General features: G+C 39.6%; 1 protein-coding gene across 9 annotated transcripts in view; it reads left to right on the top strand.

Annotated features, from left to right (window-relative positions):
• Positions 1-14,909, top strand: part of GRIK1 (glutamate ionotropic receptor kainate type subunit 1) — a 419,248-nt gene that overhangs the window by 256,582 nt on the left and 147,757 nt on the right. For all 9 annotated transcript variants that reach the window (XM_005657138.3, XM_021070896.1, XM_021070893.1 and 6 more), the window contains one exon: positions 5,562-5,743. In XM_005657138.3, coding sequence (XP_005657195.1) covers positions 5,562-5,743 — 182 coding nt within the window. The remainder of the gene's footprint in view (positions 1-5,561; positions 5,744-14,909) is intronic.

The following is a 14,909-nucleotide window of genomic DNA, read 5'->3' as shown; positions in this document are numbered from 1 at the left end:
TCACATTACTGTGTTATGACTATTTGTGATAACGAAGACTCCCTGCTGCATGCCCTCTCACATGAAATAGCTGGGGAATGGAAAGTCCTTGGCATGCAGCACCAAAAAACAATAGATTATCTTCCCTTTCTTCTGCCCTCGCTCTGTCCTACCCTTCCTATTTACCCACTTCCGTCCCCTGACCAGAACCCTGTTCAGATTTTCAGAGATCCATGCAGGAAACCAGATATTTCATGGTGGTGTATTATTTTTAGCTACCATTGATAATAGCTGGAATTCAGGGCCAAAATATACTGGTGGAGCTAACTGCAACATAGTTCATCTCAAGTATTTTGACTAGATTCTTCTATCAGCTTCTTTGCATTTAAGGGACACAATTTCTCTTTTGGGAAGTCTTTTTTGAAGCTCTTTAAAAAAATCGTACGTATGAAGATATGCATTTGAAAGTACTGTATTTCCCCAGGTAATTCACACACTTACCCATTTCCATTTCTCAGTTCTGACTTTTTCCTCCTCTCTGGAGGGCATATAGATCCCCTTAAGAATCTTATTAGATTTGGATATATTAATATACCAACAAGTTTGTGAAATGCCATTTTGCATGTTTCCAAGTTCAAATGAAGATGAAATTAACATTTTAAATGTGTGATCTTATCTTTGGGTCCCAATGGTTTATTACCTTCATTTTCATGACATTAAATCCACTGATGTGGTGTAATGAACAGGGATTGGATTAAGACTCAAGAAAACCCAGGCACTTTTTTTTTGAACTGCTGTTCATTAAATATAACTAAAGCTGTCCAGAACTGAATTGAGCTGCAAAAAGTGAGCTAGAGAATTTCTCAAACCAAGAGGTGTTCAGAAGCAGCTGTGTGGAGGGGATTCATGCATCAAGTAGGGGTTTGACCTTTAAGGTCTCTTCCAATTCCTGGCATCTGTGACTCATTTTCAGGGCCAATCTAAACAATTAACCTCACTGTGCCTCACTTCCCTTACTGTAAAATAGCACTGACACCTATCCACCTCAGAGGTACACTGAGGTTTACTGAGCTATTTATAAGACATGCAGGATACTTCATAAAAAGTGGCCATGCAAATAGCAAAGTTTATTATTATTTAAGGAGAAGGCAGGAGAAATTTTAAAGACCTACTGGAAATAGCAGGTTCTGTTTTGCTCCTCCATATGTTCCACCTGTTCCCAGAATTGGTGTGCATGTAAATCAGCATTTCTTTGTGTCATATTGGAGAACACAGAGTAGATAAATGGCCAAAGAGAATATTTAAAATCGGCCATTTGGACATTTTTGAAATTTATCTCTACCTGCAGAGCCCAGTTCAAGTCATGGGAAATAAACAGGGTCTTAAGCACTTTTGAAACCAATGGTGCAGTTTCCAACTGCGCTGCTGCAGGTGGGAGAGGAGGAAGGAGGCTCATGTTCTGTCATTTACTGAGAAAGGTTTGAACTTAGAGAAAATTTGCAAGAAATGTGCAATGAACTCCTGTACATCCTGCATCTAAATTCAGCCGTTGTTATCATTTGGCCTTATTGACTTTAATGCTCTATCGTTCTGTCAATATAAAAACAACTACAGTAATAACAACAATAATAATAAGTAGTAGTAGTGCTGAGCCATTTGAAGGTAGCAGCAGACAGCATGACCATTTTACCTCTAAATACATCAGAGAATATTTCCTAAGAATAAGGACTTTCATTTTTGTAACCATACTGTGATTATCAAATAAGGAAACGACATTGAGACAATACTTTTATACGTCTATATCAGTACAAATATTGATGTAGACGTAGGATATTCCAGTTTCCCTAACTGTACCAATTACATTTTTTGAATCCAGGATCACTCATTGCATTTAGTTGCCATGTCTAAAGCAGTTTGACCTTGCCAGGTCTTTCATGACCTTAACATTTTGAAGAGTTCAGGTCAGTTTTGAACAGCAGAACAGCCCTCACTTGGGTTTGTTTGGTTGCTACCTTCCCTGCATTTCATTTTTAAAGTCTCTTAAACCTGGTAAGACACAAAAACCATCACCATCACCAGGTTTGCTGGTTTGCATGCACCTTTACCATTCTCTGAAACAGGAGTCCCAACTGGATGCACTGGGTCACTTTGGCAGGGCTGGCAGTCACACACAGGAGAGCCATTAGCAAAGTTAGAAGTTGGGCCTCAATCACTTTTCTTTCTCGGAAGTAATGATTTGTTTAGCAAACCAAGTTTTAACCAAGGTTTACAATGAAGTGTAAATGATTGATGAATTGCTATAAAATGCAAATAAAAGAGAAAGCTTTCTCTAAATTTTATCTCCTGTGAACTACAAAGCTTTTTGAAATTTGAATTCTGTGATATTTGCTAATGAAGGCAGAAAGGCTTTCTTTTAAACAAACAATTGCTTTGGAAGAGAAATGTAAACCTCCCTGTCCCTTGCTCATGGGTCTTTCTATACTTGGGTACATAATCCTTAAATCTGCTGATCCTCTCCTTTCCTGAGGCCAATTCACCTGTATACAGAGAAAATGTGAAAATTAGGGCTTAGTAGTAAGTTTTTCTGAAAGCTAAATTTAATCCAACTAAAAACTAGTCTTTTGTACTGAGCTCTCCTTTGTCCTCTGTTGGCATTAAAATCACTTTCTTTTATGAAACAGTTGTGAAAGTTCACTGTTAATTTTTTAGAGGTTGAGGGAGCCTGTTTATTAATAATCCCATTTGCCAAATAAAGGCTGAATGTTTTATGATGGCCCAAAGGTTTTTTTTTTTTCCTTCTCTTTTATTTATGCAGTTAGTTATGCATGTAGTTAGTCATGCAGTCAGTTAGTTGACCTTAAATCTAAAATCTGGAGGGCCATTATTTAGTAAAAAGACCTCTACATTGAGGAGTCAGAGGTGTACCTGGCTTGAAGCCCTGCATCTGCCACTTAGCACAACCTTGAGCAAGTTGCTCCAGCCTCCATCAGCCTCAGCCCACAGTTTATAAAACTAAGTGGTAAATGATACCCCATGCACATCACAAGATTTGATAGGAGAAATCCTTCTATGGGCAGTAAGGACCCTAGAGCAAGAAGTATTCATGCTTTAAGCACTTAGCGTGGGACTCAGCATACAGTGAACATCCAGGAAATGTTTTCCCATAAATGAATGAATGAAGGGAAAGATCATATTCAATTTCAAGTGCCAGTAACATGTGTCTAGGTCATCATGGTAGGAAGACGCACTTCAAGACTGACATGCATTGAGCAAAGAAGGGAGCCGTTCATTGAAGCATATGAAATGTTCTTCTTAAATGTTTTTTCCTATTTTATGTAAAGGTCACGTTGATCTTCTTTGCGGTCATGCTTAAGTGAGAAAAAATAAAAATAAAAAGTGATTGCAAAGCCAGAGGGCAATAGGGGAAAAACAGGAGAGACTTGCATGCAGCCTGGAGTAAAGAAGAAAGGAGAATGGGTCCTCGTTTGTACTTTATCCCCATCTCATCAAATAATCCAAAGCTGTTATCTGTTCCCTCCACACCAACAACCTATATCTGCAAGGAAGAAGGGTGCGCACACTGGACTCATAGACAATTTAAATGCATGGCTCCTCCTATCTTTGTAACTCTGAATAAGATACTTAATTGCTCTGAGCCCTGGTTTTCTTATTTGAAATAATGGAGCTAATAACACTTGCTTCATATGGTTATTGTGAGAATTAACAAATACGAAACTCTATGTGTTCAGTTTTCTTCCATTAGTACAAGTGATTCTGTAAGTAAGAGGACAAGTGACATGGTACTTGGGAGCCTTCAACCACACTGGTTGATTTGAAAAAAAAAAAAAAAAAAAAAAGCCCAGGAAATCTACCATTTTAACAATTTTCAATTTTTATTTTAGAAAAATTTAAAAGGATAGTGAGTGCTAAATCTTGATATAATTCTACGACTCCTGCCTTCCTTGTTCTGGTCCCTTTGACTCTGAAGAGTGGCTTACTCAAAATTTACTTCAGAACCACACTCACTCAAGGTATTAGAGGACTCATAACATCTTGGAGGGAAAAATATGGCTTCTAGGAGAAACAAATAGCTAACTAAAAAGAATGAGAAAATAAAAAATGCATCAGGTACAGAGGAAGCTGGCATCCATGCTGTATCTTGCACAGTGCATACAGCAATTTCTCTCTGAATAGTGATAAAGCTTAATGTTTCCTATTGATTATGTGAAGCTGACATATCCTGAAGGCACAGACTATGCAATAAAAAAAAATTCAGGAGTTCCTATCGTGGCGCAGTGGTTAATGAATCCACTAACCATGAGGTTGCGGGTTCGATCCCTGCCCTTGTTCAGTGGGTTAAGGATCCGGCATTGCAGTGAGCTGTGGTGTAGGTCGCAGACACAGCTCGGATCCCGCGTTGCTGTGGCTCTGGTGTAGGCCAGCAGCTACAGCTCTGATTTGACCCCTAGCCTGGGAACCTCCATATGTCGTGGGAGCGGCCCAAGAAATGGCAAAAAGACAAAAAAAAAAAATTTCAATTTCCATTGGGAGTGTTTGAATGAGAATCAACATCATGCAGTGTAGCAAGCACCTGTTAATATTGGTGGAAATAAAACGGAAATTTTATTTAGCTGTGGGTCTTGCCCTACTAAAGCACTTCTATTTTTAAAAATGGTGCAGCTCAGTAGATTCAAACCTGTGGTGAATTAAATATTTTTCATCAAGCTAGTTGGCTTTATACAATTTCCTACATTACCAATGGTGGATTTTTAAAGAATTTTGTGTCTGCCTTTATTATCATATTTAAAAAAAAAAAAAAATTCTACGGTCTTGGCTCTTCTCTTGTGGTGCAGCAGGTTAAGGACCCAATGTTATCTTGCTGTGGCTTGGGTTGCTGGTGTGGTGAAGGTTTGACCCCTGGCCCAGGAACTTCCATATACCATGGGTGCATTCAAAAAAAAAAAAAAAGTGCTATCATCTTTTCTTTTAAATTAATAAAAGATTTTCCAATTCAATGTTCAATCATATTCAAAAGAAAATATAATAAGCCATTTACCAATAGCTTATAAGGCAGGAACTGAAAGATTGTAGAGAACAACTGAACTAATTAGCTGATAAATGACATGTTGTATATAAATACTTGATGAAAAGTTTACAGAGGTTCATTGACCCACGAAATTCTAGTATTCTATTTTTTTAAGTGAGTAGGTGTTATACATTTCTTAAAGCATCTTTGGAAACTTCACCTTTTTTTTTTAACAAAAGTTTAAGTTTTAAATAGTTGCAGACTTGATTTGCTAAAGATTTGTGGTGTTGGCTGAAAGCTGGAGAGGACAACTGCATTCTAAAAAATTCAAAATGCTCTTGGGAAAATTGTGCTTTCAGCGACACATACCCACAAAAGGAAAATACAATATAATCTATCATGGAAAGAGAAATGACAAATGAGAAGCCAATAATGTAACCTTTAGGTAGGTGGCCTCTTGCTACATTTGGGGAATGATGTGAGTTTAACTATAACTAGCAATAAACAAATACTCTGGACAGAGCAGTCGGTTGCATGATTGAATGTCATTTTCTAGGTCTAATTCGTCTGCAAGAGCTCATCAAAGCTCCCTCCAGATATAACATTAAAATCAAAATCCGCCAGCTGCCCTCTGGGAATAAAGATGCCAAGCCTTTACTCAAGGAGATGAAGAAAGGCAAGGAGTTCTATGTGATATTTGATTGTTCACATGAAACAGCCGCTGAAATCCTTAAGCAGGTAAGAGGGGAAGAACGGAGATGAAAATGTGGGGGATGAGTTCATTTCTCTTTCTCGAAAATGCCATCTGGTTTCACTTAGGGCAGCATGATAAAACTCCAGCAGTCCAATTGAGGCTGAAGATTACAGTTTTCAGAACACTTTTAAAGAGCCATAGACTCAGACTTCATTGAGACCACCTGTTGGTATGAAGTTATAGATGTGTGGTCCTGTGTACATATTAGGAGATGGGTAGATCCTGTCAGCAGAGATTGAGAACAGTATCATTTCAAGGTCATTAAGCATTTCTTCTTTTACATTTCTTGGAAAAAAAAAAAACAAACAGATTTCATTTACAGTTCCTGACTCATCCTGAATATCTTCCTCATGGCAAAGACATCTTTTGTCAAACATGCAAGATTCTGAGCACAGTGGAAAGGGGCACAGGGTCAGTCACAGAAAAGATGCTTTTCTTTTCTGATTTGTTACAGAGAATGGGCTGCCATATGTTAACCTCCACAGACAGCTTGGGTGGAAATATTTGGTGTGTTGTGAAACCTTATATAAATGAAAGGTGTTAGTAATGTTATCAATTTAGAATGAATACAGCATGGAGAACTAAGTCCAACCTCTTGGGGTAGAACATTATGGAAGACAGGATGAGAAAAAGAATGTGTGTATATGTATGACTGGGTCACTATGCTGTACAGCAGAAACTGGCACAACACTATAAATCAACCATACTCTTAAAAAATGTGGAGTTCCCGTTGTGGCTCAGTGGTTAACGAATCCAACTAGGAACCATGGTGTTGCGTGTTTGATTCCTGGCCTTGCTCAGTGGGTTAAGGATCCAGCATTGCCGTGAGCTGTGGTGTAGTTTGCAGACGTGGCTCGGATCCCGCGTTGCTGTGGCTGTGGTGTAGGCCGGCGGCTACAGCTCCGACTCGACCCCTAGCCTGGAAACCTCCATATGCCGCGGGAGTGGCCCAAGAAATGGCCAAAAGACAAAAAAAAAAAAAAAAAAAAAGAATGGTAACAAGAGAGTAAATACTTTCTGAATACTTTGAGATATAGCATTGATCTTATGCCTAAGAAAGAAAACTCAGAATTTAAAAAGAAACAAACAAAAAAATGATTAAACCCAGACCAGTGGTTCTCACCTCAGTGTAATTTGACTCCCTCAGGGACTTCTGTCAATCTCTGGAGACATTTTTTGGTTGTCACACTGGGGACAGTGACACTCTAATGACAACTAGTAATTACAGGCCAGGGATACTGCTCAACATCTGGTAAGGCACAGAAATCTTGCCCCCCTCCCCAGTGAAGAGCTATGTAGCCTTAAATGCCAATAGTTCTGAGGTTGAGAAATTCTAGCAGAGACAATGGGAAGGCAAGCCAGATCTTTAAAGTTGAAGCATTGAGAGAGATGAGGGGATAGAGTTTGGAGGAGAGGAAAAAAAATATAGCCAGGTTATTACCATGGCCTAATGGGTGTCTCTCTGTATTTAAGCGGTTACAGTGGCGTAAGGCAATGTTCTTATCTAAAATGGCACAAGCTGTTATTGCATTCTCTAGTTTAAAAGGTCTGGGGTGTGCTGTGTGGTTGACTGGTCATGGGCACTAATCTCACAAATAGACTAATCTCTTCCACACAAGTGTACAACTGTGGGTTTCTGAATCACTTGGAAGAACTCTCTTGGCGCAGTGGTCCAGCCTGACTCTGCAGTGCTATGTCTCATACTTGAAGGGTATCACTCGGAAGCCACTGAGTTACGGAACATTATTTTTTTAGGGCCGCACCCCATGGCATATGGAAGTTCCCAGACTAAAGGTAGAATTGGAGCTGTGTCTGCTGGTCTACACTGCAGCCACAGCAACAGGGGATCTGAGCCATGTCAGGGCAACACTGGATCCTTAGCCAACTGAGCAAGGCCAGGGATCAACCTGCATCCTCATGGATACTAGTCAGATTTGTTTCCACTGAGCCATAACGGGAACTCTTTGAGTTATAGAATGTGTTTAAAATTGCACTTGAAAATGATCATAGACATCATCATATGGGCTAATCCTCTCACTTTAGAGGAGGTAAAATAACTTTCCCAGAGTGACACCACCAGGAACTGGCACTCTGACACCTTTAGCCCATCTGGTATTTTCTCTACTGCAACACTGTTGCTTCTCCAATTAGGCAGAGTATCTGTTACTTAATTCTAGACTATAGCTGTGTTAAAAAAATCTTTCAGAGGGAGGAGGAGGGACTGGGAGGGACTGGGAGTTTCCAGTTAGTAGATGCAAACTATTGCATTTGGAATGGATAAGCAATGAAACCCTGCATAGCACAGGGAACTCTATCTGATCACTGGTGATGAAACTTGATGGAGGATAATGTGAAAAAAATAATGTATATGGATGTATGACTGGGTCACTTTGCTGTGCAGCAGAAATTGACAGAGCATTGTAAATCAACTATTATACATTTTTTTAATTAAAATAAAAAAAACTTTGGATAGTATAAATATCTCTCAGGAAAGAAAGCCAACATGTTACAGTGATGTCAGTAATGAAAGAACTTTAAAGGTGAATAAATATAATCAGCTGCCCTTTATCTTAAGGCTTCATTTGAGAATTTTAATACAGTCATTAAATTGTGTAATGGAGTGTGGACCAGAACTGAGAAAAACACCCAGATTTTATGTGTAATCCTCAAAATGCAGAAAGCATCCCTTCCCAAGAATCTTTTAGAGCAGAAGCTAGGTACTTCTGTTACATTTAGGAGAATGATTTGCTGATGAGGACTCTCTTGGTTAGAAATCCATTTGGCTCACAAAACTGGTCATATCTCTCCCAAAGGGGAAGCTTGGAACAGCCAAGAGAAGTACATGGTGGCCAAGGCCAGGGACTGCTAGAATTTCTCTTCTATTTTTGATGAATATGGATATAAAGTTATTTTCATGTAAGTGACTCTTTTTTTGTAGCATAGAGATGACATCATTTAAAGGAAAATTAAAAAAAAAATCAAAACACAAAACCATATAAGAAAAGCCCTCCCAAGAAATGTCTGGCAGGGGCAAAGGGGAATAGGATTAGTTCGGCTTTGTCCAGGCCATTGGCACATTTTTCTCACCTTGTTCTATCATCTTTTATCTTGTTTCCTTTTCCTAGTCATATGAATGGTAAGATTGCCTGTGAAGCTTGGGGAAAGTGACTAAAGAGACTGTTCATCCCCTCTTTGTTCTAGACCAATGACCTGCAAAGATTGGGAGGGGAGGAGAACCTTTTTAAAAGATTCCAGGAGTTCCCGTCGTGGCACAGTGGTTAACGAATCTGACTAGGACCCATGAGGTTGCGGGTTCGATCCCTGCCACTTGCTCAGTGGGTTAACGATCCGGCGTTGCCGTGAGCTGTAGTGTAGTTTGCAGATGCGGCTCGGATCCTTCATTGCTGTGGCTCTGGCATAGGCCGGCGGCTACAGCTCCGATTCGACCCCTAGCCTCGGAACCTCCATATGCCACGGGAGCGGCCCAAGAAATGGCAAAAAGACAAAAAATAAATAAATAAATAAATAATAAATAAATAAAAGATTCCAGCCTGAAAGCCCTACCTTACTGCTTGTGAAAGAACTATTGCTCTTTTTGAAATCATAGAGAAGGACTCAGGTTGGCATAATGGGCTTCATTTCGACCTCCTGGAGGCTGTTGTGGTTTGAAAAGTTAGTGAAGACTTTAGGACTTTCTATTCTATTCTACATGGAGCAGGGATACTCCTGGGATTAAATTTAACTTGCTTGGTTAGCCCTGGGCAGCAACATGTAGAAACAAAGACAGAGCCCTTCCCTGGATCTGTCTGCAGAAGGTTTCTAGGAAGTCTGAGGGCTGGAGGTTCAGGATCCTGATGCCAGCCACCGCTCAACCAATCTCTTTCTTCTGTGGGAAGGAAAAGAAGAGACTTGTGTCTCCTACTGAGGTGCCAAAATGGTGTCTGGTGTTTTCTGTCGTCTCAGTTTATCCTGAGCAAATTTGGTATTCTCACTTCAGAGTGGCGAAAATGGAAGCTCAGATAAGCGCATTATGCAAGGTCACTCTCTGAATAGCCAGGCTACGCTATGGTCTCCGGACTCCCTGATCTCAGAGCCTGTGTGCCCGCTTTGCCATAAGGGGTCCCCGTTTCAGAATGGATAATGCTTCCATTCTGAAGTAGGCTTCTAGAAATGTCTGGGGGGAACACAACCACTTGCTGCTGGTCTCCTTTAGACGAAATTAGTATTAACAGCTCTTACACTTTGGTGACTAAAATTACTGCTGAGAAAGTTTTCTCTGCCAGGTCAACTTGGCTTTCTTCTTATGCTCACTTCTCATTATTTCCCCGTACTTCCCTGTACCTTCATCATATTTTACCATTTTTTAATGATTCTCTTAAAAAAAGAAATCAAATGCACTTTAAAAAAGATATTTGACATTTATCTAAAAGTGAAACTTGGGAGAAAGTCTATAGTTATTCTTGGGCATGCTAATCACTTCAGCAAAGTAATTATTTCTATTCATATTGAACAAGTACTATATGATGAGAATCTGAAAAGTTATTTCCCAAAAATTAGTTAGAAATTCAAATGTCAAGGCTTGATTAGGCGAGAGAGGAGCAGGGCTCTCAATGGGAACAAACTGTCTTTGTGAATGTCTGCAGTCTGAGAATGGCCTCGACAACCACTAGCATGAAATACACATGGGACCCATCAGATCACTTGATGTCTTCTCTCCCATCCACACACCAACTCCCACTAGACATCCTGCTGCTATTAGAGGATGCTGACCTCTCCTGAATCTGTTTGTAATGTAGAAATCCCGGGTCCCCCGTTCCTCCTCACTTCGACTTTCCCCAAGTCCCACCATCCTTCCACTGATGCCTCACTGCACCCTCCACCACACCTGCACCCTCGCTCTCTCCTATTGAGTATGATTCCTCCAAGTAGTTGATAGCAGATGAATTTGCAGATGAAGTGCCAGGTAGGAAGACTCTAGGAAAAGACTCCTAACATGTGCCTAGTGCCGTGCTGGGTGATAAGCATTCGCCTCCATCCCCTTTACTTGATTTAATAACCATTGATATAACTGATACTAGCCTCTTTTTTTTTTTTTTTTTGGCAAATGAAAACTGAAGCTCAGAGACAGTATTAATTTTATCTACTGAGCATGCTCTTAATGCAAAAACCTGTGACCTGTATGACATGACGCACCCTCCCCTTCCAGCCTCCCTGCTAGCCTTTAGTCTCCAGCCTCCAATACGCTGTTTCAGGGGCACTCTGCCTGGTCACATGACGTACCCTCCTTTCCCTACTTTAAAGCCTTGGAGCTTGCAGTTGCCAACACCTTCACCATTTTTGTCCAAAGTCAGCCTCACCTAAGCCGTCATGAGTAACTCTTGGGAAATAAAGAGGAAGGAGCTCTTCTCATTCCTCATGACCTTGCACTCTACTTAGTTGTTTTGTAACCCAAATAAAAATCTGTAATTAGCTAAGGACATTGATTCGTTTGTTATCTGTAGCCACTACTATACTTTAATCTCTGAGAATATAGAAGCCTTCTTCACATTGATCTCCCAAATCTCCGATGGCTGTAATGTTATTTGACATTCAATGAGTGCTCAATACATTTCATTGGATATAAAGTGAATGATCCAAGATGGTGCTAGAAGCTCTTAATAAGCGATGTCCAAAATCACCTTTCTTCCACTTCACTCAGTAGGCTGAAATCTCAACTCTGCTGAGCACATTTGAACACGTCATTCCTACCGCCTCAGTTTCCTCCAAGAGAAGGTTTCATTCAACCCTGAAACCCTATATCAATTAAGAATGTAATGCATTTGTTTCCTGAAAACAAATGTGCCTCTTAGGAGAACAGCATAGTCATTTTCAAATCTGCAATGGGAGTGAGGAAGTAAGTCACAATTTTGAGCATAGTAGCCTGAATGTAATGGTTCTCTGATGGGGAGAGTGGAAAGCTGCTTCAGGGCTGGGCCAATTCCCTGAGCTGGAGAGCAGCCAGTGGGTGAGTGTGTTTGTGACTCAGGAAACCAGCTCTCTTGTTTACATGAACTAGTACATCAGACGGGAGATATTTCTTCCCCTTAACAACACTCGTGGCAATGAGTATTAAGCTATAATTGAGCCATTAGATTCCATAAAACATTTTAGTACCAAAATATTTTGTAGAATTATATTGCCTTTTCTCTTGTCAACATTTGTGTGCTCTTATTTTCTTTTTTTTTTTCTTTTGTTTCAATTAACATAAAAACAAGGCCAGGCAGAAAATGTATTTTTTCAATGCCCAGCTTCCCTCTGCTAGGAAATGCAATGGCAATGCTGATTAATCAAATATTTGTGTGCATTGATTTTTTTCCTTATAAGTTATACCTAACAGCTGTGAACAAGGCAAGCAAAGGTGGTTAGATGGGTTTCATGCCATGTTTCCACAGGACAGAGGCACCATTAGTCTTCATTTCTTGGGATAGAAAACATTAAGTCAAGCAGTACAGCGGTGATATGCTAAGAGGTCGCAAACCTGTTCTTGGAAACTGCACCCACTAAGCCAGATCCTCAAGTCCATTATTTCTAATTATAAATATATAGAATAAGCCAAAGACCTTAGGAGTTTCCTTTTACTCAGCACTTACTGTGTGCCAGGCACTGTGCTAAGCAGGTGAAATATATCACTCATTTAATTTTTATGACAAAATTCGGTATACAAGAAACTGACAGCTCAGAGAGATTTCGTAATTCACTCAAGGTCACAGAGCCAGCAAGTGGCTAAGCTGGGAGCTGAAACATCTCACAATTTAAAAGGAAGTCCTGTTCTGCTACTGTTACATATACCTAGATATCGACTGATTTTTCTAAGTAATGCAACCTGGAACACATTTTAGTTAAGCTTTGCATGTCCTCTGTACTTATTTTTATTCCCAAATATCCAATCATTTCCAGTTTACATAAATCCTCAAGAAATGTTGTTTGAGTTGAAGCCAATTAGTGAATGTGGTAGGGACACAGCAGAGAAATACATTTTCATTCAACATATATTTGTTGAGCACTGATTGAAGGTGATATAGATACAACAGCGAAAACAACAACAAAACCCCGAATCTCTGCCACTTTAAGGCAAAAGGAGACATTGGAAATGAATGTCACAATAAATTAGCTATCCAATGCCAGTAAACGGGTGAGGGCCATGAAACTAATTTCTAAAAGCATAAGGGACTTAGACTAGAGTATTAGCCTGAAAGGTGGGAGATACAGTTGCAAATTCTGCTCTTCTCCTAATAGAATAAATATGAATTTTGGGGTAGTCATTATGTGCTAGGATATGCTATGCATTTGATTGCAATTATGTATTTTTACTGGCTGAAAATATCCCATGTTACAGATGAGAAAAATGAGGTTTCAGGGCATATACTCAAGGGCAAGGCTGGAATTTCAAACCAGGGTTTAATGTGCCTATGATCTGAATTTCTTAGACCCTCTAGATATGCTACTTTAAGCAAGTCTGATTATTCCTCTTCAATCCAGTCACTTCATCTGTAAAATAGGATTGTTAGAGTCTAATCTTGCTAAGCTTCCCTTCAGCTCTGAGCTTCCATGCATGCAAGTAATCAAGAATCTTCTTTCGAGTGTCTAGACACAAAGAACGCTCACATTGCTTCATACTTTGTAGGCTCTCAAAGAAGTGGGAAAATAATTAAGCAGTTTATTCTTTTTTTAACATTTTTTGAGTCCTTTGATGGTCTTTGAGACACTTAATTGATGATAAGTTCATCACTTGGGATAAATCCTGACAATGTAATAATGATGAATCTCAATTTATACTAACTAGATGATAATTTGTAGTATGTTATATAATTATTTTGGCAGCACATTCCTATCCTAATTATGTTTCTCTCAGGCTGATCTTAAAATGTATTTACTTTTCCTGAGCACATAGTTAGTTTGGGTTGTAAGGAGCAGTTCATAGCTATGAGTATGTTATTAAATATATGCAAGGATTAATTGACCTCTATGAATGATCAACAATTTGCTGAAGGGGTTTTCAATTTGCTTATATTCCTAGTGTGCAGGATGCCCTTTTAAGGAATCTCTAAAACCTCCAAAGAATAGATTTGGAAAAGGACTTAGATTTCCTTCAATCTGAATGGAGAGGTAGTAAAAATCACATATATGCCTCAGAAATGCTCTAGTGCTTAATTCCAGCTACATCAAAATGTGGTTGTAATAGGCAATAAGAGAAATGACCTTTACAATAGATGTGTGGGTCATTTAGAAGGAATCATGCAAAGAATTTGAAGATGTGTCTGTCAAAACCTGTCTTAAGCAGGATCAGTGAACCTCAGCTCTATTCAATGTGTTGAGGATATTTCTGCCCCTCAGTGTGCCTTTCTCAGAGTAAAGGATCCATAGCTCCTATTGGATTCCCTAAAGAAGGCTAAAGACTGAAGCAGGTTAGAAATCGCTTCCTTATCTTAGCCTTACCCACTTATTCAACCCTTCATAAATGCAAGACTTGACCAAAAAGGTCCCTCCACCCTACTTACCTCATGACTGTTAGCCACATCCTTTCTGTCACGAGGGTGCTCCTGTAAGATATACAGTTCATCATTTACTCAGCTAACATGTCTTGAATGTCTTCTATGTGCTGAAAACTGTGCCATGATAAACGGAGGAAAAAAATGCCATGGACAACTCCAATGTATCAAAGATATCGTTGAATAGTTGACTTGAATAGAGGACTTAGTGATTTGTTTCCTGAAATGTCTGTAAAATGGGAATATCAAAGCACAGAGCTCATGCTGTTTTGAGAAAAGTTGAATGTGACAAGGCCTATAAGGCATGAAGCCACCACTAACACATGAAATATTCCACATCAGAGACTATCATTGACAGTGTTACGAGGGATATGGTATCTAGGCAGAACTACAAGAGTGACACAGTGCTCCCCAGTCCTAATTCTATCCCTGCATCTCCTCCTCCACCACATCACTATAGTGGTTCCCAAACCTCCTTTCAGCCTGGTTACCAAGTCTCCCTGTCTTATGAAGATCTCACCTCATACCATTAAATCTCCATGCCTAACTTAACATTTACATCCTCTTCCCTAACCTTCCTCCAACCAACCAGTTTCTTTCTCTTCCTGTCTATGTCTTGGTA

This window comes from Sus scrofa, chromosome 13, assembly GCF_000003025.6.
Source record: "Sus scrofa isolate TJ Tabasco breed Duroc chromosome 13, Sscrofa11.1, whole genome shotgun sequence".
Lineage (NCBI taxonomy): Eukaryota > Metazoa > Chordata > Mammalia > Artiodactyla > Suidae > Sus > Sus scrofa.
Note: the sequence above shows the minus strand (reverse complement) of the source record. Positions and strands in the feature narration are given on the sequence as shown.